General features: G+C 44.5%; 1 protein-coding gene across 4 annotated transcripts in view; it reads right to left on the reverse strand.

Moving 5' to 3' along the window:
• Window positions 1–15509, reverse strand: part of LOC307198911 (kinesin-like protein KIF16B) — a 280798-nt gene that overhangs the window by 78405 nt on the left and 186884 nt on the right. For all 4 annotated transcript variants that reach the window (XM_079946236.1, XM_079946235.1, XM_079946238.1 and 1 more), the window contains one exon: window positions 7618–7740. In XM_079946236.1, the coding sequence (XP_079802362.1) occupies window positions 7618–7740 (123 nt within the window). The remainder of the gene's footprint in view (window positions 1–7617; window positions 7741–15509) is intronic.

A 15509-nucleotide genomic window follows, 5' to 3' on the forward strand; every position in this document is an offset into this window, starting at 1 on the left:
ATAGGAATAATACCATTTATTTTAGTATACTTAGTTTTATATGGTAATTTGAAGGTAAACTTGAAAGAATGTACCAAGACCCGAATATTCTGGTAAGATGGATGCCTTTCAAATCTAAGATCATTACTAAGGAATACTTCTTCCTCCCCCTAACACCTTGGTAAAACAGGAGAGGAACTGGGGTATTATTCTACCTTAAAATTGTGAGAACTTGGGAGAATGACAGCCTAAGCAATTTCCCTGCAAATTACTCAGATACCCAGAGGCAAAGCACGGAATGCAAACTCTCTACCAGTCATCGTTGGAGAACGCAATCATGTAAAGCTCTGGATTAAGACAGCCCTGGATCCTGACTTTAGCCCACTCACCACTTAGCTGTGTGACTTTGGCTAAATTATGCAACTCCTCCAGCCTCAGTTTCTTCATCTGTAAAATGAGCTCATGACACCTAACCTATAGCTGTACTAAAAAACGTGAAGCAACGAGCAGAGTGCTGGGGTACTCAGTACCTGGTAACTCCTGCACCGCGATCACGTTCCTAAAAAAGCCCTTTTATTACTCATATTGAAAGGCCAGGGTACCTGTGGGCAGCAACTGCAAAAAGGGGAGTTCAAACCATTTTGTGATTTCTTTTAAAACAAATTTTACTCTAGGAAGAGATGTAAAACTCCCAGAATTCTGAAATGAAGGAAAGGAAATATTAATGTATTCTTATAGCGGAAAAACAAACTTGAAATGGAAATCCAAGGTAGGATCACAAGGTGATGACTGCTTTTCTTCTATGCTTGTGATTCAATCTCATTTCCTCTTCACCATTTCTCATGTCTGCAGCATTACCTCTGTGAAGATAAACAACTGCCCAAGTAACAGCAATATAAAAGATGAGTTGTTTTGTGTTAAAATAGGGGAAGTGAAAGTTGTTTTTTCTTATTTTTTTAGCGAAAGACAACATTCTCAAAGAGATGGGAAGAGTGCTTAAAGAAAAAATAAAACCTTAGGATAAAATATGATTCTTTTAAGGTTATTTCTTCCACTTGATATTTATGTTTGAAAATAGTCCACAAACTGAGTATTTGAATCTAGATGGACCACAGCTCACGCAAGCCTCCATTTGTCTCAGCTCTGCTAATGCACACGCGGGAGAACATCCATCAGTTACTAATAAGCAGAGATTCAGACGCCAACACACAAATCCTTCTGAACATTTATATCCTATCAAGTTGGGAATGTTTCTAAAAGATGTATGTGCGTGCATAGTTTATCTAATAGACTGAAATGGCTCTTATTTCTGTTCTGCCAAATAAAAAGACATTTCCCTGACTATAAATGTGATTTCTTCAGCTCCCAAACTGCACATTTTCTGGGCATTTCCTCCTTATGCTTCCTGGCAGGTCTATCCACCATCAAATTCTCCAGGTTTGTCAAAATGTTAATAGCGCCAATTTATATGAAGTGCCCGTGACTTGACCAGAATACAAGATCAAAGTTAAAGCAAGCACAAAAATAATAGCAACACTTGAAAACAAGTGAGGATTTGGAAATGGCCACTTTGTCTAGGGCAACACTAGGGCCTCAACTTCCAAAACGTGCAGAAAGTAGTGCTATTTAGAAGGTACAGTAAGATGAGTAGGCGAGGGAACCGGGATGGCTCAGAGGACTTAGATTCCATGGACATCTGGTACCTGGATCTACTTAGTAGCTGCGTGGCCCTGGGCGAGTCACTCATAATTTCCTCGTTCATTAACTGTAGATAGTATCCCCATTTTGGTACATCTTCCACGCTTGCGGAAGGGTCTGGCAAAGTGCCTGGGACGAAGAAGGTGCCTGATAGATGTCAGTGTAAAACATTTGACGCAACTTGGGGAATCTGGATTTCCACGTCAGATTTCCCAAGTCTGAAGTGTTGACAACTCACTCGAAACGTTTTAAAGTCTGTTCAGGCCAAACAAAGCACATGACCCACCGCCCGTGTGCTCCTGCCGCTGGGAGTCAATGCTGTTGTTTGTCGGCCCTGGTCCCGGGTCCCTGCACGTGGTCCTTCAGATGTAAAAGCAAGATTCCAACTTGAACCTCGGCCGCCCTGAGGTTCTACCACTATCCCATCTCACCTTCAGGGTCTCTTCTTTCGAGGGAGGACCTGGCAGATGGGAGAGCGCTCAGGGCTAAACCTCTCCCGGGCTCTGGGACGCGACGGACGGAAATTAGGAGGCAGGACTCACAGACCTAAAAACTCAAAAAGAAAACGCCTACCACCGCCCGGGTGCTCAGGGATTACCCGCAGGGTCTACAGGTCTGCGCTGGGCGTGTTCCCTGAGGTCAGACTTCCCCGCTGTCATCCGTTCTCCTGTTTCCTCTGCCTCTCCTTCTCCTCCTCAGGCCACTGACCAGGACTTAGAGAACGTGAGCAGGCATGCGGGGACAGGAGGAGCCTGTCACCGCGGTACCTTCAGCAAGGGCCCGATGAGCACGCTAGCACGGGCTGCTTGCTTTTTGGGCGTCGTGTGTTCCAGGTAGGGCGTGGAGTCTCGCATCCCTTTGGTCTGCGAGTGGACACAAGGCTGAGCTCCTGCAGCCACGTGACAGAAGGTGGGGACCTGTCCTCTCCTGAACAATACGAGGTGCCAGCAGCCTCCTTACAGGAGACGACACTACCACATGGGGTTCCAGGAGCAGCGGCTGAAGAGTGCCCGGGGGCCCAGATGAGGAAGGGAGGGCGAATCAGTGATGAACCTGCCGACAGAGATGGAGCACGAGGGGCCCCCGAGGGGCTGATTACAAAGGACACCCAGCCACATAACCCCTGAAGCCCCAAACAGGCTCTGCTCCATGACAACACCTGTGGCCAGCCTTGTGTGGGTCACATCACAGTCATCTGTACGGGGGCTCATTCCCAGCCCGGCCCGTGTAAGGGCTGGGGCCTCACGGCTGCACAGGCTGACAAGGGCCCATGGAGCTGACACTTACGGGAAAGACCGGCGATAAACACAACAACGACCAAGAGAAGAAAATGGGACTGTGGCTGTGACGGGAGTAAACCGGGTAATGGGGCGGGGCGGGGGGGGGGGGGGCGTAGCACTGGCGTACATGTCAACACTCGCCAAAGGAGACAGGAAGACAATCTCCTGTGAAGATTACTTCCAGTTTTAGAGGGATGAAAACTCTCAGGAAACAAAACATTAAAAAAAAATTACCAGCGTTAGATTATTTCTTTATATTATCATTTTAACATGTAAGTTAAAAGGTAGGGGATTTAAAACTATGCTGGAGACAGCAGCTTATTTCTATGACATCAGAGTATGACAGCCTGTTAGCCATAAGCACAGATTTTGTGTCATGCTGAAATGCAATTTAAAAATTAAACTCTACCCAGTCTGGTCCTAGCTAACTGAGGATGGCAAGTATAATGCAGGGTAACTGATTTCACATATCATTCACTGAAAAGCAGTGGAAGCGGGAGTTTGCAGATGACTGTTGTGGTCCAGGTGGAGTTATTACTTGTGACGCCTATAGCTCCGCGCAAGCACGGACTGTGCAGGTATGTTCTGCTGAGCAGCAGGCCACATTCAACCACAGTCAGCACAGAATGTGCTCTTTTCCAAGGGGAGCCAGCCTGCACACCTTCAGCTCTTCTGTCTGTCTCTGACATCAGCTGGTGGGATGCACCTCTCTCAACATAAATGCGTACACAGTCCCAGAAGGCTGTGCTACTGGGAGACACTGGCAGGTATAACTGCAAGGGTAACAACAGGAACAGATATTCTGACCCAGGGGTTCTCACATCAGTCCTCAGGGTCAATAAAGGGGAGGTGACACTGAGATGACAGCTTTCCGTATTGTCAGAAGCAAACATCGAAACAGACACCAACCCACAAACTGTGATGTGTCCACACAGTGGAGGCTGTTTAGCAATAAAAAGAAACAAATTACTGTTACACTTAACTACATGGATGAATCTCCAAAAGGCATGTGGAGTGGAGGCAGCCAGACCCAGGAGGGTAAATGCCACCTGGTCCCATCCCCACCGCACGCCAGAACAGATCCACGTAATCTGTCGTTACAGAGAGCAGATCAGTGCTGGAGAAACTTTCCGGGATGACTGAAAAGTTCGTAAATCTTGATTGGGGTGCTGGTTACAGGGGTGTACACATATGTCAAAACTCATCAGACTGTACTTAAAATGTGTGTATGTCACTGGATGTAAACTATGTCTCAATGAAGTCGATTTAAAAAATTAAATATGACCCAAACCCAAAAAGCTTACACTTACCCATTCTCACAGTTAGTTCACAAAAGAAAGTTGTTTTTAATCCCCCAAATAGAGAAGATATAAAAGATAGTCCTTTTGAATTAAAAACTCTATTTTTCTCATTTTAAAGCCCAGTGATGGAAACCTCCTCAGGACTCATCGGGGATCAGAAGACAAGCCTTTGGGAACCACTCTTCTCTCCCTCTCTCCCCCCAGACGCCCTCCCTGCAGCCTACCTCGAGCATCCCTTTAACAAGGATCATGACTGCTTCATCTGGCAATGAACAGACCGGACTGGAGGACTGGAGCTACCAGGTTGGGGATTAAAATGAAATTGGACAGGAAGAAGGAATGATCTAAATAACTAATCAATTCTATCTAAAGCAGGGTGGGTAGGGAAGGGCAGGAGGCAGAGGGAACACGAGGGGTGAGGGAAAAGCTGAGAGACAGCGCTCTGGGGCTGCCACCCCTCCACAGGCCAGCGTCCTCCTGGGGACCTGTTACCTCAGTCACTGGGGACTTGCACCCAACAGGACCTGCGTGTGGCCGAGTCAGCTCAGCCCCTTAAATGAACCAGATATAAAATATCTATATACCTTATCATCATATTTTCCTTCAAAGAAGATCTGAGACTAACAGAACAGACTTTTCTAAAAATAATACTTTTTACCTTCCTCTCCTTAAAGCCATTGGCTCACCAAGAGAATTCAGTAGCAGCCAAAGTATGACCCTAAATGTGACTACTTGTTCTAGAAAACACTGCGTGTGCATGAAATAAAGTGATGGAAGGAAAAGGCTGGCATAGTTCATTTTAAACTCAGAACACTAAGAGGAAATAAACAACCAAAAAGCGAAGAAGACGACAAAGCAAAACCCCAAATCCTCATAAAGACACAGTAGCACATTGAACGTCATGAAGGGGATTCCAAGGGTAAAATCTCCCTCATTCCCGACACCCTATGCGGCACTTAGGATGTGGCCGGCACTGTTCCAGGCACTTCAGGTACAAAAGCTCCTACAGTCCTCAAACCAACCCAGCCTGCAGCTTTCCTCAGCCCCATTTCACAGATGAGGCACAGTGAGGTCACCTGGAGGAGTAACACTCCCCCAGCACTTTTCAGACAGCTACGCTTCTGCTGGAGCTTGGCTACTTTTGTCTATTTTGTTAAGGGCGGGACAGTATATTCCCAGGGGTTCTGTTTCTAGTACTGGGCCCTGATGCTCTGTTGACGGGGTGCTCCACCCGCCACGGGAATGTGAGACCATCAGCCCTCCTCCCTGTAAATGCACAGGGTGGCCCTTCCTACTCGGAAAAGCAGAATTCTCCAGGCAAATGCTGACAGTCGATTCCTGGTGCTAATGATGGCAACACCTGGGATGAGAACGGAAGGAAGCAGAACAATGACATGCTCTCAGACAGGGCTTCGATCAGTTCAGAGAGGGCCAGCCTAGATTCTGAAAGGTGCCAGACAGTTCCCATATGTGGTTTCTCTAACTTGCCTTTACGGTTGCATCTTCACAATTTTAGCCAGATCGGCATACGGCCAGGTCTATAATTTGCTTGCAACTTTTATTTAAATCAACTCAGTTAAAAAAAATTAAGTATCTTCTTTATTCATGACTTAAGTTCTATGCATGAAATCGATTTAATAGTCATACTTTATTAATACATTTATCTATGGAAATAAATCTATGTACCAACTAAAATCATTGCATGTCCTCCAGTGCTGTGACTTCTGTGTTTTGAAGAATTCAAATTCTGAACTGGTGAAAGCCAGTCTTTATCCTCTAATTTAAAAATATGGAAATAATACAAACACGCCTTAGGAAACTGTCTCTCAATATGTATAAATGGAACTCTCCACACACAGTTTCAAATGGCTGACGAAAGAAACTGGGCGGGAATCAGGCACTAGGTCAGGAGGAGCAGAAGCACTGGATCACAGACATGGTGCAACATTTTAATAAGAAATCGCAGAATCTGGCCAAATTCAACCACCAACACTAGCACACAGGAATCACGTCTTCTCAACAGAAACCTCAAAGATATAAATGAATGTGCACGTTTTGTTAAAAAAAAACAGGGGGGGGGCTCAGTAGGCAGAAATAAGAATCTAAAACCTTGATTAATCAGGAAAGTTATTTGCATTGTTTCTCCAGGAAGACTGAAAAGGAGCGCCTGTGCCTAAGGGGAGGGATCCCCCCGAGCCCAGGGGCTCCTCTGAGGTGCAGCCAGGAAGTGGGGAAGCAGCGGGGGCGCGGCGGGGGGGGGGGATGGCTTCGGGATCCCTCCGCCCTTCCTCCCCCCACAGCAAGCAGCTCACGCTTATCTGCTTCTACAGTGTTCTTCCTCCTACGAGACTCCCTGACCAAACTGTTCAGCGAAAAAGAAATCTGGAAACCACTGGTGAGGCCCAATTTCCTCACCTTACCAATGAGGGGACTGAAGCTCAGAGGAGGTAAAGACTTTGGGTCACTCAGCAAAGTAGAATCCGAGTCTGAAGAACTCAACATCCAGATTCTGGCGTTTATCTGACCAAAAGCACCTCTAGGAATGCCCCCTGGCAGACAGATACTGGGGACCGTAGTGAACGCCATAAACACCCTCGCCTACCCTCGAAAATGAAGACGTGTGATTAACCATCAATTCCTCGAGGAGGGGATGGCGGCCAGCAGTATTTAATGAAGTGTTATGAGTCAATGGAAGTCAATTAGAAATAAGATGAAGGGGAAGTATTTGGGGAACTATGAGGTAAGGAAACAGGCACATCGCTTCCTGAAAAGCTGTATAAATCAAATAATGCGTAAACAGATTAGGAAAGCTTCCTAATTATGAACAACAGAAACAAAAACAATGAAAATAGCAGTAGAAATAACAGCAACAGCTATAATGTATCCTTTATTATCTACCAAACACTGGAGTCGGCACTTTATATGCACTTAATATCCCTGTGACATAAATATTATTGTTCCCACTTTTATAGATTAAAAAACTGAGCCTAAGCCCATGGTAGGGTGACCAACTGTCCTGGTTTGCCTGGCACCAAACGGGTTCCCGAGGTGTGGAACTGTCAGTGCCGAAAGCAGGAAAATCCTGGGCGATCTGGGGTGGCTGGTGACCTTACCTGTGGGGCTGGTAGGTGACAGTAACTTCCATGTCAGCCGGACTCCCCAGCCACCACTACCTCCTATGGGATAACTTCCCTCCCTGTGCTCCAGCCTAGACTTTCACGTACTGGTTTAAAGAAGGGCATGACCAGTATCGTACAAAACAACACGTTCATATGTAGCTTTAGCTCCATGTAGAGAAAAGACAGCACTGCAGAGGCTCGAGCCTCCATCCCCCAGAAGAGTAAAGAAGGGACACTTACCTTGACCTCAAACTCGAAGTGCTCGTCCTTCCCTTGGCCGCAGAGGACATAGCGTGGAATACTAATTTTGATGGGGTCCTTCAGGTTGTCTGGATTTGCTCCCAAAGAGCGAGACACCATCCGCTATCAAAGGCACATCAGATGGGAGAACAAAGAGAGAGACCAAGATCACTGCACTGCAAATACCCCGCCCGGCCAGGCGGAGGAAACGCGTTTCAAGCAAAGAAAAGAGCATCAGACCAGTAGAGTTTACTTAGAAAAATGATGGTTTCCTTTGAAAGAGAAACGCTACGTCTCTCTCCTGACAAAAGACCATTTCTTTAGGGATACCATTCCAAAAAGGTAGGGCGAAAGCGCTTCCAAATGTTGTTTGGCTTTGATGTTCCTTCCAATTTATAGGAACAAGTGAAAAAAAGGACAGATTACATATCCTGACTCTAAAAAAAAAGTCTGGTATAAACCAGATTCTTTTCTGAAAAGTCTTGATCACTGAACAACTTCTTTTTTCTTCACAGACTACCAGACTGCTGTGCGTAAAGCTCTAAAGCTGGAGATTTTATTCAAATGCACTTCATTTTTAACTTCCAGGCATTTTTATAAGGCAGTGTAGTGTGGAAAGCTCTTTAAACCACAATTAAAACGAATCCCCAGTGTTTCCTTTAGGCTCCATCTGACTAATAATCAACTGGGCTCTGACAAATGTCTACGGTCTGGATGGTGGGAAGACGGAGGGGCTTGAGGAAGAGGCATTAAAAAAAATTAGAAGGGAATTCTCCTGAGTGTAAAGGGAAGGAAATCTCTGAACAATCCTTATCATTAACACTAACGGAGGGCTTTACGAAACGTAAGAAGATGTGTTTTTGAAGCAGTACCAGTAATAAAATAATTAAAATCATATTTATAGTTAGCATCATAATTATAGTTAGCGTTTATTGAATACATACTATTACCCAGAATGTGCTGAACAGTTTATGTGCATCGTTTTGTTTAATCCTCATGACCCCCCCCAGGAGGCAGGAACCATTATGAACCCAATTTATCAGATGAAGAGTCCCAGGACTCAGAGCCTAGGTAAATTTTAAGAGTTTAGGTAACTTAGAGGTAAGTGGTAGAGTCAGGATTCGAACTCAGGCTAACCGAGAGAGCCCACATGCATCACCACTATACTGCTAGCGTGACATTTATTTATCAATTTATTTTTTAAAACTTTTAATGGGGGTAGAATTGATTTACAATGTTGTGTCAGTTTCAGGTGTAGCGCAAAGTGATTCAGTTATAAATATTTTTTCATACTCTTTTCCACTGTAGGTTATTACACGATATTGAATATAGTTCCCTGTGTATGCAGTAAATCCTTATTGTTTATCTATTTTATATATAGTGGTGTATAGCTGATAATCCCAAACTCCCAATTTGTCCCCCCGCCCATTTTCCCCTTTGGTAACCGTAAGTTTGCTTTCTCTGTCTATGAGTCTGTTTCTGTCTTGTATGTAGATTCATCGGTATTATTTTTTAGATTCCACATATAAGTGACAGCATATTTGTCTTTCTCTGCCTGACTTACCTCACCCAGTACCTTTCATGAAATTTTAAAGTAAGTCCATCCACCTGAGATAAACTGAGCTAACATATACAGAATTTAAGAAGACGGAAAACCCATGGTTATACAACTAAACTCACTGATTTGACCAAAAAGACAACAGGGGCAACAAGCTCCCTTTCCCTCAGGCAGAAAGGGGTCCTGGACCCTTGGATCCTCGGCCGGGGGTAGCATGGATGGTCCAGGTTTGCTGCGCATGGGAAAGCGCAGGGCTCTGGACGACATGGAGGCACGTGACTTGCCTCAGGTGGCGGCTCTCATCGAGCTGACAGTGTAAACACACTGGCACGATATGAAATTACCAAAGCCTTTTAGAGCATCTTACTTTTTCACTGCGTGGCTGGTTACCCCAAACAAGAACCATTCCTTTTATTGCAGCGGTGCACCTGTTTAGCTGTCCTTGGTGTCAAAAAACCATAGCGGAAATCCCTAAAAAGAGAGTTTCTCGATACGTGTATTGCCAAAGACCTTGCAATCCACTAAGAGTACTATTTCCAAATTACTATGAATGTAGACATCTCCCGAAACATGGGATATTTTTATCTATTTGAAGGTGAAAAGGCAGAGAAATAATCTAGTGCTTTTATTTATTTTCAACAAACATATTTAATGTTAAGAAATGTCTCTGACCTCAAAGCCCATGGTTTGGCTATGCAGTCCTCTGCTGCCTTAGCTCTGAAACCTTCTATGTCATGCTTGTAACTGTATTTTTCAAGTAGGAACATAACCTCTCTTCCACATGTGACACAATCACCTGGGAACTCCACTGCTACAGTGCGAGCGCGTGCGTGTGTGTGTGCGCGTGTGTGTGTGGAGTTGGAGTGGAGAGCTGTGGTGTCTGGAAGCGCAAAGGAGCTTAGAACAACCTCAGCAGAAGGGCTGCCGCTGTCAGGCTTTTAAGCAAGAACCGGTAACACTAGTTTAGAAGACCCACTCCCAGATCCTCCCTACAGGTTAGAACAACAGGCCCTTGTGGCAGCTGACTGGGTGAGGAGCTCTCTCTGCACAGCTGCGGGCTACCCGCTAAGGGGCAAGAAGGGGGAAAAGGAGGAAGGAAGAAGAGCAATTAAATTGTTCCCCTTCAGGCTCGGTCGACACACAGCATGATAAACCAGAGCAGTGCTGTTAGTGCCGCTGGGCTAGAACAAAGCCCTAGGGGTCTGGTGCTCCTAAATGGAGAGGCAGCAACCCCAGCTAGGGGACGGGAAAGCCTCATGGAGAAGGGGCTCTGCAGCCGGGTACACAAGGATGAATAGGAGTTTTCCAGGAGGAAGAGAAGGCTCGTTCTGGCAGAAGAAAGGGTGCCCTCGCTATAAACCTTTAGTTCACTGAGGAAAGTAAAGAAATACCTGGGCCGATGTTTGGCACAGAGTAGGTGCAGAGAGGAGGGGGGATGGGGAGAGAGGGAGAGGAAAAACTGTTCCCCTCCAACCGATTAGGAACAGTGTGTTACCACATGTGTTTATCGGTTCTCAACAAGGTGCAGAGGACAATACCAACACGTTTAACACACTTGGTGGATTCTCCACCACTGTCTGCTTCCCTGAAGCAACTGCAGAAGAGGGACTTGGATTCCACATGGCCGTCACCTGGAGGAGACTCAGAATTCAATCCGAGCTTTCGGAGCTGGTCTCTGACGGACAGTCACCCACCCTCTCTGAACCTCCATTTTGTCGTCAGTGGAAATGGGCACGATGTTTCCCAAATCTCCTCTATGTAGCAGGAACCCAACTGTGACCAAGGCCGTGTCCCGCCCTGTGGGACAAGTAAACTGATAATTACAGCAGGATGAGAAAGTTATGATGGGGGTCACTGAGTGAAAAACATATACACAGATATTGCTATACAAATACTGTGAACTTCCCTGAGGAAGAACTGCAGTCAAAACCGCCCAGGTACACTGTTAACCAAGCAGTGGAGACTTAACTTTCTAAACACCTTTCCCTATAGGCGCCCTTAGGATAAACAATCAAACATCGATGTCTTTTACAGAGCGCCAGCTATGGACCATACACAGGGCCAGGTCCTGGGAATACAAAGTAACTCTGACAAAGTATCTGTAACTTCTAAGACCTTTAGTTTTTCTCAACTGCATTAAGTTTTAAACAAAGACAAGGTTTTTCTACTCCAGATGGATTATACGCTAACGTTAGCAAACGCTACCTTAACCTTCTTTTCTCATAGGTCAACTTTCAAAGGGGGTTAAGACTGTAACTGATGGTCTGGTTATCACACAGGCATTTTAAGACTAGAAAGTTCTCTTAATAACGCGTAATTGTGAAATCAATTGCTAATGAAAAGAAAGTTGTTTGATGCATAGGCTTATAAATCCCTTACAGAAAAAAATCACTGCCTTTGATAATTTAACTGGGTATATGAATTACGTAGAGACCAGTTACCTAGGAGACACTGGATCTTATTATGTCGCTCGCCTAAATCCAGGACGGCCCTTTACATCCCAGCACATGCACGTGTACCGCAAGAAACGGTTCTAGGTGGTACACAAGAGCCACTGCTCCACTCAGGACCAGACAGGGAAGAATAACTGAAGCCACTGCTGAGAAGAGGATATTTCTCTTCATTATTCTGCACATTGGGGATTAGAAACATTGTCAGAGTTCCCACATCTGGGACCACAGTTTACTTCACTCTCACTGATTTCACAGTTAACTGAATATTAACAGGTGTAGAGAAATGAACACCTGCAGAAATGAATAACTGAAGAATAAGCCAGGGATCTGAAGACATTTGAGCAAAAGTATAGAGAAAAATGAAGAGTATGTGCTTCCACCACATCACTGCTGCAACGTAATTTTTAGACACTATGTTCTGAATTGACATTTGATGAAAAATGTCGAATTCTCAGGATATACTGTGAAAGGTTCCTGACGTTCTCCTAAACTATGTTTATGTTGGGCAGGAAGGAAAACTAACACAAATGTCTCCTAAATTTATTTTTTATTTGAAAGGAGCTATATTTTGAATATCTTGAGATTTACAGCGGACAAGCAAATGTGTGCTGTATCATATATCCCATTATTTATGAGAGTTTTTAAATTTCTATGGAATTATTTATTTTGGAGTCAGTCACAGTTTCTTAAACTTGGAAGGGGAAGCTGGTGACACATCATGCTAGGAGGTAAAGAAACATGAAAGGCTGTATGTCTGGAAGCACGTCTCGCAGGAGATCTGGATAAATATGTAGGACAGGTCAAGGAATTTCAAATGCACCACAGACTGGCTCTATTTAGAAATAAAAAGTCAAGGAAAAGTACATAATTAGTAACTTGGATTACATTCCTGTACATAAGAAATATCTTTTAGGGACTTCCCTGGAGGTCCAGTGGTTAAGACTTCGCCTTCCAGTGCAGGGTGTGTGGGTTCGATCCCTGGTTGCAGAGCTAAGATCCCACATGCCTCACAGCCAGAAAAACAGAAACATAAAACAGAAGCAATACTGTAACAGAGTCAATAAAGACTTTAAAAATGGTCCTCTTAAAAAAAAAAAAAATCTTTTAAAATAAGATACAGAGAAATATTTTTCTGATAGCTTTTAACAAAACAATGTCCTGTGTCAACAAATTCACTATTTTTCCAGTGGTGTGGAAATATTATAGTCCAGTCCTCAGCCTAAAGAAGCAGACAGAACACAGGCTACGTTTTGAATATTCAGATTAGAATCTTCTCTTCCTACTCAGGCTGTCTCCTTCAAAAGGAGCAAATTAAGAAAATTAATAGGAAGCAGCATTAACATCCACTAGGATCACTGTCGGCACTGCAGAGGGCACAGAGTGAACCGATTCCAAAGGGAGTCATCAACATTCTCCCCTAAATGCTCTAATTACATACCAGATGGCTGAATTCAGTATATGCTTTAACCATGACAAGGTCAGGGCTCAGGACGGCCGTCTGATCTCTTAGCCAAATATCCAAGCTTTGCTTCTAAAATACAGGCAAACCTGGGTTTTTATCAGATTTAGCAAAAACTAGTAATTCCCCTTTCTCTGTTCCCAGCATAGCACATATTTCTAATCCCTCTTTTTTCAACCACACATGCCACAGTCATAGTTCTAATTAGAGCTATTTGCATCAAGCACCTACTATGACCCAGCAGTTTGAAAACGGGGGTCTGGGGCAGAGATGGTGAGGACCCATCACCTTCTCAAATACGAGCCACGTCACAGGAAATGGGGCATAAAGGTAACCTGTGTGAGCAGATGTACGTTACAAATGTGGCAAAAAGCCAAGACATGCTTGCGTTCCTCTCCAGAAGGCGAAGCCAGCCTGTGCTGTGAAGGGACCGGGGCTAGTCCCACACCACCTTTGAAGGCTTAGTACCAACAACTGACCTGGATTTGCTAAGACACATGGCACACCTACCTGCTCCAGGTCAGGGTCAGGACTTAACAACAGCCCGACAGGTAGAACCACCATGAACTGCATCTCATTTTAAAGTGACTTTAAAAGACGCACGTCAGGAAACAGAAATATGGATTTTCAAATAAAGGAGTATTTCTTTCCTTTTGATATGTATCTATATCTGTATGTTATCAAGGATAAATTACCCAGAAAATGACAAATTGTGTTGGATACAAATGCTTGTGGAATATCCTGAGTTTACTGGCCTTCCAGTAAATTCGAATCTGTGATTCTCACTAAAAGTAGATTATTTCATCCATGTAGATCTGAGTTGATTGATCAACATTGTTTCAAGGTTTGGAAATACTGAATGATCTGATGAATGTTTCAGCCTGAAGCTATTAAAAATGTCCCCATCTTTCTCTAGACCAAAAAGAACTTTAATGGTCATTGTCTCTGGATAACCCATCGTTAGATGGATGATTTAAAAAAAGACTAAATAACAGGTCTAGTACGAATGTGGCAGTAGCTGTCATGTGGCTCTCGTTACCAAACATGAGTCTAGGCAGTTGAGGACCTGAGGAGGGAAAACCAGCTGATCTCCCTCCTGGTTCTACAATGTCTTTAATGACCCAAGAAAAATACTACTCATCGTCACTCACTGACTTCTGCTGAGCCCTAGTTTTGGTTCAAACCGTACTAATTTCTCAGGTCCAGGCAAAACTGAAGTGGGGGTAGGGGACTGGTGGAGATTCTCTTTATCAGGTTTCTGTAGAGCATATTGTTTAATCTTCCAACTAAAGGAGCAACTTCGAGCACACAAGGTTATCTGTACTGTACTGCCACAATGATTATACCCAGGCATTTCTTCTGTAAGAGCTAAAATGTAGAGAGCAAAAAGGATACATAAGGCGTACGAAGACACGATGGAATGGCAAAGAAACTTGTAAGGCAATTCTTGAAAAACAAAACTCATAAAAAGAGAAATAATATTTAATGTCTAGAAATTCCAAGAAAAAAGTTACAAGTCAGAAAAAAAATCAATAGTTCTTCCAATCAAGTATTCATTCCTACGAAAAAAACAAATCAACAACAAAAAAATGTATTCAGGCAATGTCAAGAATAACCATGACCAGAAGGTGACTCTGGCATTGTGGAAAGAACATACATTCTGGAGTAAGGTCTGGGTTTGAGTTCCAATTCCCAATCAGTGATCCTTTCAGATACAAAATGGAAATCGATAACAATTCGCCCATCCTGGGAGGATCACTGTGGGGCTCCAAAGAAACAATACACAGGAAAGAACTCTGCACGCTGTAAACCACAATATAAAGGGTGGTCAGGACTGTTACCGCTGTAGTCCACTGCATCTTCAGCAACAGAAGGTTTTAACAAGATGGCAGAAGAAGAAAACGTGAGTAGTGATTTATAATAGAATCTCTTTCCTTCTCACCAACTGTATTCCGTTCCGTTCCTTATAAAGGAGGTTTTTTAAAAATTACAAGGGTGCATCCTTAAAAAGAGACTAGACGGTGTGGTTTGGAATCTGTGTTGTGTAAGAACCAGCAGGGGGACCAAAGAGTGTTGGAGGTAAAGAAGAAAACCCCGTTGGGGCTTCCCTGGTGGCGCAGTGGTTGAGAGTCCGCCTGCCGATGCAGGGGACGCAGGTTCGCGTCCCGGTCCGGGAGGATCCCACATGCCGCGGGGCGGCTGGGCCCGTGAGCCATGGCCGCTGAGCCTGCGTGTCCGGAGCCTGTGCTCCGCGACAGAAGAGGCCACAGCAGTGAGAGGCCCGCGTACCGTAAAAAAAAAAAAAGAAGAAAACCCCGAGGAGGTGAGAGAGAGCGCACTGTGTTCTTGGAAGGGCTGTGATGTAACACAGTTGTGAAACAGACTTGTTCTACTCTGTGACTGAGGGCGCCACAGACGGACG

Source organism: Stenella coeruleoalba (genome assembly GCF_951394435.1).
Source record: "Stenella coeruleoalba genome assembly, chromosome: 15".
NCBI lineage: Eukaryota > Metazoa > Chordata > Mammalia > Artiodactyla > Delphinidae > Stenella > Stenella coeruleoalba.